Source organism: Taeniopygia guttata, chromosome 26 (assembly GCF_048771995.1).
Source record: "Taeniopygia guttata chromosome 26, bTaeGut7.mat, whole genome shotgun sequence".
NCBI lineage: Eukaryota > Metazoa > Chordata > Aves > Passeriformes > Estrildidae > Taeniopygia > Taeniopygia guttata.
This window is the reverse complement of record NC_133051.1, coordinates 6,809,809-6,821,333: the sequence shown is the minus strand read 5'-3', so window position 1 is coordinate 6,821,333 and position 11,525 is coordinate 6,809,809. Positions and strand designations below refer to the sequence as shown.

General features: G+C 46.0%; 1 protein-coding gene across 1 annotated transcript; it reads right to left on the bottom strand.

Moving 5' to 3' along the window:
* Positions 1 to 291: 291 nt before the first annotated feature.
* On the bottom strand, positions 292 to 8,608 carry LOC140680667 (uncharacterized). Its single transcript, XM_072918678.1, has 2 exons — positions 6,053 to 8,608; positions 292 to 393 (listed from the first exon to the last, which is right to left on the bottom strand). Exons 1-2 carry the CDS (start codon positions 8,606 to 8,608, stop codon positions 292 to 294), a joined length of 2,658 nt encoding a protein of 885 aa, XP_072774779.1.
* Positions 8,609 to 11,525: the final 2,917 nt, after the last annotated feature.

Sequence of the window (11,525 nt, the reverse complement as noted above, 5' to 3'; positions counted from 1 at the left end):
ATGAACTCTTGGTAGAACTCCCATTCCTTGTCTTCAATTGGTTTCAGAACAGAGGAGGCCTACAATTGTCTTATGTTCCTAAAAGCTATTTATCAGTTTCTATATTCTTCATTATGAACCCAGCAAACCAAACATTGTGCTGACAAGCAATTAATTATTAGTTAACTACTAACTCCTAACTTCATCAAGGCCTTCTCATTTATTATTCTTATTTTAATTAACTCTAGTAAGGCTTATTTCTAACTAAAATCTTAGCTCCTCAAAATCTCTAAATGCCTTAAAGTTTACGTTTCAGCCCGGCTTTCGGGAAGCTCCCCAGGCTCTCCCAGCGCCGGCCGGGCTTTGGCCCTGGCTGGATGCCGGGTGCCCGGCACCGAAGGCGCAGTCACCGCTCTGCGCAAGGGGAGAGCGGAGAGAAAAGCCAGCGAAAGGCTCATCAGGGGGAAGCTTGTGCTATCTTCTCTCCCAGCTCTCCCCAGCTCTGCTTTGCTCTCCTGCCTTCAGCCACACAGCAATGAGAGCTTTTGCCCTCTCCTGTCTGGCAGAGTATTTATTACAGGGAAACTGACCTTACAAATCTCCCATTTTCCATCCCCAGAAGCGCTCCTGACGTGCCCCACTTGACTCCCCACCCGACCACACCAGGGAATCGTGGCTGAGAAGGTAACTGCTCCCTGCCCATGCCACTGCTTTGCCACCAAGAGTCTTTCCTGCGCAGAGCAACTCCTCCTGGAGCCCCGCAGCGCTGGGCACGGCCAGGGGCTCCCACGCCAACCAGCCCTTCCCACACCGGCGCTGGGATGGATGCCTTGGGCTCCAGTGCACTCCCAAATTTCTGTCATCACGACCAATACCTCTGTGTTCCCACAACGGTCTCCTCTGCTGATGGATCTGCCCTATTTTTCGCTGCTCCCTCCCCACAGTGGCTGGTGAGGAACTCACTCCCATCCTCTCCAGTTGCCTTTTGCATGCAGGGCTCATTCCCTGCATTGCCAGCCATTGCCATCTCTGCTGGGGCTCCCCATCTTCTTCCTTAGGCTCTGCGGACGCACCCCTGAGCAGGAAGATGTGCTGGCACCTGCTGCAGCCCTCCCTGCCAAACCTCCCTGCTTACAGACCAGGAGCAGGGCCCTCTGGGGATGATGGGATGTCCAGAAGCCTTTTTCTCCCCATTCACCTCGCTCAGTCAATTGCTTTGTAGCGTTGGAAATGCCCCTTCCCAACTCCTCCAGCAGCGGCTTCCCAGACAGGGCAGAGCACAGGCAGCCCTGTTGCCCCAGCCTCCATCACCAGCTGCTTTCTTTTTTTCCTCCCTGTTTTCCCTTTCTGATTTTTTCAGGTTTTGTATAAAACTGCCACAGAGAGGGAGGAAGGATAAGAAGGAGGCGCAGAACGTAGAGCAGAATAGGGCAGGGAGCCCCTCTGTCTGTTGTTCCTGTTTCCCTCCTATTCATGGCGCTTCCCAGTGCTGCTCCCTGTTTACCAAGTCCGAATTGCTATGGATTCAACGCATCAGGGATGCCTATGAGTACCAGAGAAAAGCATCCCAGGAAGACACAGAAGAAGTGTGAAGAAGTAAGGAGGAAGACTTTCAAGAAGTTAATGGGATGCCAACAATTTTTCACCTCTCCTTTTAGATGAGGCACACTTTGGATGCTGTTTCATTGGCTGTTGTTATTCCCCCGTTTGCTTTTTCCTTGACTGTTATTTTCATGCCTTTATTTTCATCCTGAGGGAAAGCCAGAGGGTGCTGCATGCAAGCACAAGCTCTGGACACCGAGAGGAGGCATCGGTACCTCAGGGTTTTCCTCATCCCATGTTGCAATGTTCTCCCTGCATTCAATAAAAACAAAGTTTGTCCTTGTTCTTCTCGGTGTTGCCGATGTATTTGTAAAAGTGTTGCCCCTAATGAGAACACAAAACAACCGAAGTCGTTTTATGCGGTGCTTTATTGAGGGCCCTGGGAGCCTGAGGACTAACGTCCAAAGTCAGAGACCCCCGAGCTAACAAACCATTCCGTTTATATAGAGTCTATATCAACGGTTGCTTAATTCAACACATATTTGTCAACGTTACACTCCAACAATCATTTATTTACAGATTAGTCCTTGTTTAAATTGAACACTTTTATGATTATAACTCCTCTTCACTCTGTTAGGTAAAAACAATGTATTCCCCCAAGACCTACCCATCCATCATGTGAATAATGACATGTTCTACCACAGCCTACTCTTGGAATGTATTCTGAAATAAGTTCCTACCTCTCCAGTATTCCGTACTGCCCTTACCTAACAACTGTTTCTAACAACACACAGCCTATGGCCTACTAAGAATTCTAAGCCTTAGCCAAACTACTTCTACTAAACTTTTGCTAGCCTGAAATGCAACAAATCCCCCCTTTTGAGCATCCTTCAATCTTCCAGTTGCAAGGATGCTCAACTAACAGTCTTCAATCCGTCTTCTCGATCTGCTGAAGGAGATGGAGAAGGCGTGGTCCTCCTTGTCATCGCGTTGATCAGTCTCCAGATGTGAAGCCGTTCTTTGCTAACAATCCTTGCCATACACTTATAAGCTCCGAGCACAACAAAGGTTAAAATCAGCAGCATTATCACATATTGAATTATTGATGAAATCCAACCAGAGACCTGGAGCCCCAAAGAACTAAATACTTCCCCTACCCAATTGTGTTCTGCTTGTTGTTCTAATTTTTGGGTCCTATCCTCTACTTCTTCTAGCTGAGATATATCTCGTTCGACCTCGACTGTTACATTTGGAATATGGATACAACAATGATCAATTTTCTGATTTAAATATCCACATACCCCATGCTCTTTTAATAGCAACAAGTCCAATGCCATTCGGTTTTGTAAAGTCATCCTGCTAGTGGCTTGCAATTGTAAATTTAAATCCTTAAACCCCTTTTTGGTGGTGGCAGCTAATCTTTCGGTTTGCCCCATTAGCTTATATAGCATATCCCTATTCCGATAAGCTGCTATTGGTGAAAAGAGTGATTCCAGTGCCCATCCAAATTTAACACCACCATCAGGTTCATGCCACTGGTCTTCATCATTTATATTTCTTTTAATTTTTGATTTTAATCTTGATTGTTTCCACAACGGGCACAAGGTGGGAATCCCTAAAGTTACCTGAGTGACTGGTCCGTCAATGGGCATATGTGTGGTCCATTCCCCATGTCCCATTACCCATACCAAATTCCCTGGACTCCTAATGGTTGTAGACTTACAGCTGATGATTCTTGTACCATTCTTATTTCCCTTAGTTTCTCCTCTTATGGTATGATTATATCCCCTACACTCACATCCCCATTTTAACAAAACTCTCACTGGTACTAACCCAGTCTGGGTCTCAGGGGTATCACAAGTTATTACTTGAATACAATTCCATATTTCCTTCTGTTCCCTAATCTGTCTTTTTGTAGTATGTAGATTCATTACGCTTGAGTGAGTCTGATTTTTAGTCCCGCTCCATTGTACGCACCAATGAACTTCTCCCAAATAACTGTAGGTTTCTAAAAGGCCGGGTCCCCAAATTGCTCCCCACTCATCTTCCAAGGACTGAGTTTGAGTAATATTTTGACAAACCTCTTCTTCCTTTTCCCTTTCAGTTCTTAATGTTATTCTGCTACAGTGATGGTTTAATACTGGAGCAGATCCTGAAATAACACATTGATATGGTTGGATTGGAGTTTCTAACCATGTGAAATATCCTGACATCCCTTGACAATATTCCCTAGTGACTCGTTCAAGTATTAAGCATCCATGCTGTCACTCATAATATTTCTTAGGAACAAGCTTGCAACTCTGTGTCACATTTAGGTAGGCCTCAGGCATATCCCCAGCCGGTATAATTCCCCAGGGGATTGGTTCTCCTGCTGATTGAGCTAATGGTAAACAGGCTGTAATCCTTGTCACATTCTGAACTACTCCAAAATCCCTTATTAATCCTACTATTAAATTTTCTTGCTTTGGTCTAGAGTAAAATGTCATAGTCCTGTTCTTTGCCTCCCTGATTCTTCTAAATTTTGCTCTCCCTCAGGAGAAAGATACAGCTGTTCTAGCATGTCCCCACCATGCGTCCTGAGCTACCCAACACCAATGATTCCCTTCATCCAACACCTGGGTATCCTTTATCACCAAAGTCAAAACTCCTCCCAACCGATTCCCTATTTGATATTTCTTTCCTAAATTTACATTTCCTGACTGAAACCACCATCCAAATTCTGAATAAGAAATGTTATTATCTATTCTACACGTCAAAGTTGTTGATGTCCCCTGCACAGCCCAGTACACTCCATGGGTGGGGTGTATCTTCTTCCCTAAATGACTCCTTCCTTGCACCTCTGTCTTGCCATATGTGCCATCTATTCCACATACAACCACACAAAGGTACAATCCCTCATCTCTTCCTAGCCTTGGCTGAGTATAATTCAGCCACCCTACACCTTTTCCATCTTCTTCCCAAAAATTGCTTCTCCCATCCGGTTTTTCCCAATTTCCTTGTTTACTGAATTTCCACCAAGTGACCGTGAACCTAGATCCACACTCTTGTTGTATGGTAAATGAACAATTTATTCTAAGAGGGGGTCCATCCCACATGTCTACTCTTGCCCAATAAGGTATCATGGATACTTTTGAATTCTCCTGTTCCCATGATTGAACTCTCAATCTAATATGTTGAAAACTATAGCTCCACCGTATTCTAATTAAACAAACATAGGTGTCAGTATCTGCGTGGGTGACATGAGTCAATTCTAAAGTAGTGTTACCTCTCTGGGTTTCCATATTCCACACTGTAACAGAAGTGAGGTTTTTAAATACTTGCCCTTTTTTCCAAAACACAACTATTTCGCTGGCTTCAGCTCCCTGGTTGTCAGAAAATTCACAGACCATCCTTACAGATTTCCCTTCCATAGCTCCAATCACAGGTTCTGAAACAGTAACAATGACATGTCCATCACTAAGCACAAATTTAGAAATGGTTATTAAAAAAATGATTAAGAGTACTTTGCCCGAAGAATTAGCCGCGTAGGAGTTACTGCTTGAGACACCCATTGAGTCGGTGCCTTCTTGACGCGGGTGTAGTGTATCCAGGAATCGATTCCGGCCACTTTGATTGCGGTGAATGTAGTCAGGATCACCTGATGCGGGCCATCCCATGTTTCTCGGAGAGGATCAGTAGACCAATTCTTTATATATACGTGATCCCCTGGCTGTACATCATGGACCGGGTTTTCCAGGGAAAGAGGCCTGTTCCACCGGAAGGCTCCTCGTAGAGCACTGAGAATTCTGTGTAGTGAAACAACATAATTATATACTGTCTGGTCCTCTGTTACATGTGGGTCTCCTTTCATAATGGTTGCATGGTAAGGTTTCCCATACAAAATCTCGTAAGGACTTACTCCTATTCTTTCCCTGGGTTTTATTCTAATTTGGAGAAGAGCTAGGGGTACGGCCTGTGGCCATTGTATTTTAGCCTCCTGACAGATCTTCTTAACTTGCCCTTTTAAAGTCTGATTCATCCTCTCCACTTGCCCACTAGATTGGGGCCTCCACGGGGTATGCAAATTCCAAGTTATATCTAACATTCGGGCAACCTCCTGAACTATGTGAGCAATAAAATGAGGACCCCTATCTGATGACAATCCTAAAGGTACCTCAAATCTGGGTATTATTTCCCTTAACAGAGTCTTAACTACCTCCTTAGCCTGATTTGTTCTGCATGGGAAAGCCTCCGGCCAACCTGAAAATGTGCAAACGTACACTAGGAGATACTTGTATCCCTGAGCTCTTGGTAACTCAGAAAAATCTACCTGCCAGTAATCTTCCGGTTCTGGTCCTATTTGTAACCTTCCCATTTGTACCTGCCTCCTAACAACTGGATTATTCTTCAAACATACTGGGCACATTGCATTCACCCGTTTTGCCAAACTTAACATCTGGTTGGAGACTATTTCACCTTTTAAAAACTTCACCAATGCCTCTGCACCCCAATGACTCTTGTTATGTTCCGCTACTAGGATAGCTTTCATTACCCCAGAGGGAACAACCACTTGTCCGGTGTCAGTAACATACCAGCCGGTAGCACCTTTCTTGGCCTTCAGCAATGCTGCCAGCTTCTCATCCTCGCTGGAGTATCTTGGAGGCTGGTACAAGTAAGGGGTAGCTGGATTTGTCCTAGTAGGTACTAAAGCCATCTGAGTCCATACCTGTCGTGCCGCCTCCCGCGCTGCTGCATCTGCCAACCGATTGCCTCGGAAGACCTTCCCATCTTCCTTTTGATGTCCACGGACATGCATCACTGCCACCTGCTCTGGTTTATGTACTGCATCCAATAGAGCCAAAACTTCCTCCCGATGCTTTATAGCAGTCCCTTGGGAGCTCAACAACCCCCTCTCCTTCCATAGTGCACCATGAATGTGCACCACCCCAAAAGCATACTTGGAGTCAGTCCATATATTCACCTTTCGTCCAGAGCTCAATATCAATGCTCTAGTGAGTCCAATAATTTCAGCTTTCTGAGCCGACGTACCGGGTGTCAATGCACGCGCTTCTACAACCTGTAATACTGTAACAACAGAGTATCCCGCGTACCTGATTCCGTTTTCCACGTAGCTGGATCCATCCGTAAACAGCTCCCAATCTACTGCATCCAGAGGCTCATCCTTGAGGTCTTGTCTACTGGCATATACCTGTTCAATCACTTCCACACAATTATGCACAAGCTCATCCTCGTTCACCTGACTGCGAAGAAACTCAGCTGGATTAAGATGGCTTGTTGTTTGAAGTTGCACATCATCTTGCTTCCTTAAAATAGCTTGATACTGCAGCATTCGGCTAGATGACAACCAATGACCCCCCTTCTGTTCCAAAACAGCCATTACCATGTGGGGAACATAAACATCTATCTTTCTTCCCAAAGTCAATTTCCGGGCTTCCTGTATTAAGAGCACCGTAGCCGCAACAGCCCGCAAGCAAGGCGGCCAGCCGGTACTTACTGCATCCAGTTGTTTAGAAAAATACCCCACAGGTCTCTTCCAGGATCCCAATTTCTGTGTTAGGACTCCTAAAGCCAATTTCTGCCTTTCATACACATATAATTGAAAGTCTTTATTTAAATCTGGCAGCCCCAGAGCTGGGGCTTCTTTTAGTGCTTGTTTCAGTTCCAGGAAAGCCTTTTTCCTGATGGGAGTCCAATCCAACTGGGGTTCCTTCAGGGCCTCATACAGAGGTTTGGCAATGAGCCCAAAATTTAAAATCCACAGTCTGCACCACCCCACCATACCTAGGAAGGATCTTAATTCTTGATGACTCCTAGGGAGGGGAATCGAGCAGACAGCTTCCACTCGGTTAGTTCCCAGGCGTCTCTGACCCTGTGTCAATTCGCAGCCTAGGTACAAGACATTTTTCCTTACCAGTTGAGCTTTTTCTTTGGAGACCCGGTATCCCGCCTGTCCCAACATATTCAGCAGAGCGATGGTAAGGTCAATGCAAGTTCCTTTGTCCTGTGTGGCTAAAAGGATGTCATCAACATATTGCAGTATTATGTAAGAAGTAGGAGATTCCTTTACCTGGGTTGTCTTCCATTCCTCCAGCTCTTTTGCCAGCTGATTACCAAAAACAGTAGGGCTGTTTTTGAAACCTTGGGGTAACCGGGTCCAGGTGAGTTGCTTCTTCCTTCCTGTTGTAGGATCCTCCCATTCAAAAGCAAAGTACTTTATGCTCTCTGTTGCCAGTGGGATGCAGAAGAAGGCATCTTTTAAATCAATTACAGTGAACCACTCAAATCGCTCCGACACAGATGTTAGCAAGGTATATGGATTGGCAACAACCGGGTGAATGTCTTTAGCTATTTCATTGATGGCCCATAAATCCTGCACTAACCTATACTTACCATTTGGTTTCCTCACTGGAAATATTGGGGTATTATATTCTGATTCACATTCCTTTAATAGCCCTTGGGTTACAAATTGAGTGATCATTGGAGCCACCCCCCTTCGGGCCTCTAATTTAATGGGGTACTGTTTAACTCTCACCGGTTTTGCCCCTTCTTTCAACTCTATCACAACTGGGTGTGCCGCCTTGGATTTCCCGGGGGTTCCCGTTTCCCATACCCAAGGCACCACGGCATTACTAATTTCATCAGGGATTGGAGCTGGATCCACTTCTCGAATTACAAAAATTTTCCCAATCTCCTCATCTGGAATCTCCAATTTAACACGGCCTCCCTCAAATAATATTTTGGCATTCAACAAAAATAGTAGGTCCCGCCCGAATAAAGGCTGGGGGCAATTTGGCATATATAAAAATTGGTGGTCTAATTCCTTTCCTCCAAACTTTAAACTTAAGGGTTGCAAAAAGGGTCTTTCCTCTAATTGACCCGTAGCCCCTATTACCTGTACCGTGGTGTCACTAAGGGGTCCTAATCGCTTATTCAAAACTGAATGTGTGGCTCCTGTGTCAACCATAAACTCCTGTTCCCTTCCAGCTACCTCTATTCTTACCCTCAAATCCCGGTCTAGTCCGCTCTGATTCTGAAAATTTCCAAGCATCATCGCCTGAGCCTGTGCTTGGGCACCATCTACTGTCATCATTGGGAATCTTCCCACTAATCCAGCATTATTCCCTATCCCATTCCTCACTGGACACTCATTTTTCCAATGTCCCAGTTGGCGACAAAAAGCACACTGATTAGGCCCTAACCCATTCTGTCTTCCATTGTTTGTTCCTAGTAACCCTAAGTCTTGGAAGCCTCCCCTTCCTACTCCAAATCCTCTACCACGACCCCTTCCGCGACCCCTGCCTCGTTGACCTCCTCCCCGTCCCGCAGTTTGCTGAATTATTGCCAATATCCCTGCCTGCTGCCGCTTAGCTGTTTCCTTTTCTCTATTATTATACACTTTCCATGCTACCTCCAGCATTTTATCAAGCTTTCGGGTGTCATCCCCTTCCAACTTTTGTAGTTTCTTCCTAATATCATCCTGCGATTGTCCCATGAATAATAGGGCTAACTGTAGTTGACCTGGTTCCACTTCAATTTCTAAATTAGTATACCGCCGAGCAGTTTCCCTCAGTCTCTCTAAAAAGGCTGAGGGTGATTCATTCTTCTCTTGCCTTATTGAATATAACTTAGACCAGTTCAATGTTTTAGGCATCCCCGTCCGAACCCCCTCTATTAATAGGTCTTGATATTTTCGTATGGCTCTATAGCCCTCCGCGTTATTCGGGTTCCACCCCGGATCATCACTAGGAACCAGCTCATCCACAGTTTCCCTAGTCCTCTGCAACCTTATCTCTTCCCTGGCCCTTTCCCTGGTTGCCTGTAATACCATTTCCTTTTCTGTAGAATCCATTATAATGTCCAATAACACCTGTAAATCATTCCAATCAGGATTCTGAGTTTTAATCACCATTTTCACTACTCGTGCCACCCTTTCGGGGTCCTCCCGATAGCTGCCAGCTGATTGTTTCCAAATTACCAAATCACCCGGGGAGAGAGGAACCTTTATAAGAACCCTTCCCCCTTGAGGACCCATGGCCTCTCTCAAGGGTGCTATCATATGAGGCCCTTCATTATTCCGCCTCCCATGCCGGGTCCTTGCTGCAATAGGGGTTCTTTGTTCTACGGGGGAACGGGTGTGAGAATTAGAATTGGCAGGGGCTTGCATCTCAGCCTGACTCCCCAGAGAATCATCAAAATGGATAGTTTCCCTTTCATCCTCATCAGAGTCAGTCCCCAACTCCTCTTGCACCTGCTCTGATCTTTCCCTAGGGAGTGACGGCGCCGAGGGAACAGGACGAGCAGAAGGAGCAATTAATAAGGACAAATCCTCCTCTCATCCAGAGGTTTTTACAGCACATTTTACACATACCTCCCTTGCCTTACACCCAGAACACTCATCCTGATTATCTTCAACCTTTAATACCAGAATACCACACTCTTTTTGCCATTCAGTTTTCTGTCCTAAATAATAAAACAAATCCAAGTACGGTATCTCATCCCATTTCTCATTTTCCCTAAGGTATTGCATTAAGGGGGTTATCAGCGAGGCATCCAATGTGCCATTCAGGGGCCATCATCTATAATACAAAACACACACACCACACTATAATTAAAAGTACCTTTAACAAAATCAAATACAAAGAAATGATTATTAGCTGCAACAATACCGTGAAAGGAAACATTAACTAAACCAACCAACTTGCCAATACTCGACGCCGCGAGGGGGAAGTGCCAAGCCTGCGTAGCTTTCGCTTCGACTTACAGTCGGCGCCTAGGCTTTCCACCAAGACGTCTATATCCCAACCCAGCGAGGATTAATGCCTCGTCTTATGGGCAGGAAACCAAAACCCACAACAGAAAATAAAGCACCTTCGGGCTTACCTTCCACAGTCGTCCGTCAGGCGCGGGGGTCGGGCGCAGACCGATGACTCCCCGAGAAATCCTCGGTGCCGGCGTGGAGTGGATCAGAATGCGAACCGCCCCAGCCACCCTCGGAGTCCTGCCGCGGTCGCCAGAAAACTGTTGCCCGTAAAGAAAACACAAAACAACCGAAGTCGTTTTATGCGGTGCTTTATTGAGGGCCCTGGGAGCCTGAGGACTAACGTCCAAAGTCAGAGACCCCCGAGCTAACAAACCATTCCGTTTATATAGAGTCTATATCAACGGTTGCTTAATTCAACACATATTTGTCAACGTTACACTCCAACAATCATTTATTTACAGATTAGTCCTTGTTTAAATTGAACACTTTTATGATTATAACTCCTCTTCACTCTGTTAGGTAAAAACAATGTATTTCCCCAAGACCTACCCATCCATCATGTGAATAATGACATGTTCTACCACAGCCTACTCTTGGAATGTATTCTGAAATAAGTTCCTACCTTTCCAGTATTCCGTACTGCCCTTACCTAACAACTGTTTCTAACAACACACAGCCTATGGCCTACTAAGAATTCTAAGCCTTAGTCAAACTACTTCTACTAAACTTTTACTAGTCTGAAATGCAACAAAAGCAGTTTCTCTTCTCCTTCATGGAATTGGCAAAATTCAGTTCCAGCTGGGCCTTTACTTTTCTACCTTTCTCCCTGCATGCCCCAATGACATCCCTGCCATCCTCCTGTTGTGCTGCCCTTCTTGCAAAGCTGTAAATTGTGTGTTTTCCCTGAGTCCCAGGCAAAGCTTCCTGCTCAGCGGCTCTGCTTCCTCAGCAGCTCGTCTTCGGGCACACGGGCAATTTCCTCATGGAAAGGGTGGTCAGGCCTCGGAAGGGGCTGCCCAAGGAGGTGGTGGACTGGCCGGGCCAGGAGGGGTCGAAGGAAGTGGCTGGAGGTAGCACTGAGTTCTCCGGCCTGGCCGGCAAGGTGGGGATCGGGCACAGGATGGACGCGCTGAAGGCGGAGGTCTTTTCCATCGTCAGTGACTCTGGGGGCTCCGTGACTCTGTGGCCAGGCCGGGAGGCCGCCTTGCCCCAATCACCGCCGGAGCCGCCCCGGCCCGAGAAA

What these genes read in the sequence shown, in the direction of transcription:
- LOC140680667 (XM_072918678.1), bottom strand. Translation starts at nt 8,608, where the DNA reads ATGACAGTAGATGGTGCCCAAGCACAGGCTCAGGCGATGATGCTTGGA. An exon ending in AAGTGGTTGTTCCCTCTGGG is followed by an intron (nt 394 to 6,052) that starts GTAATGAAAGCT and finishes CCCCTTGCGCAG; the next exon opens with AGCGGTGACTGCGCCTTCGG.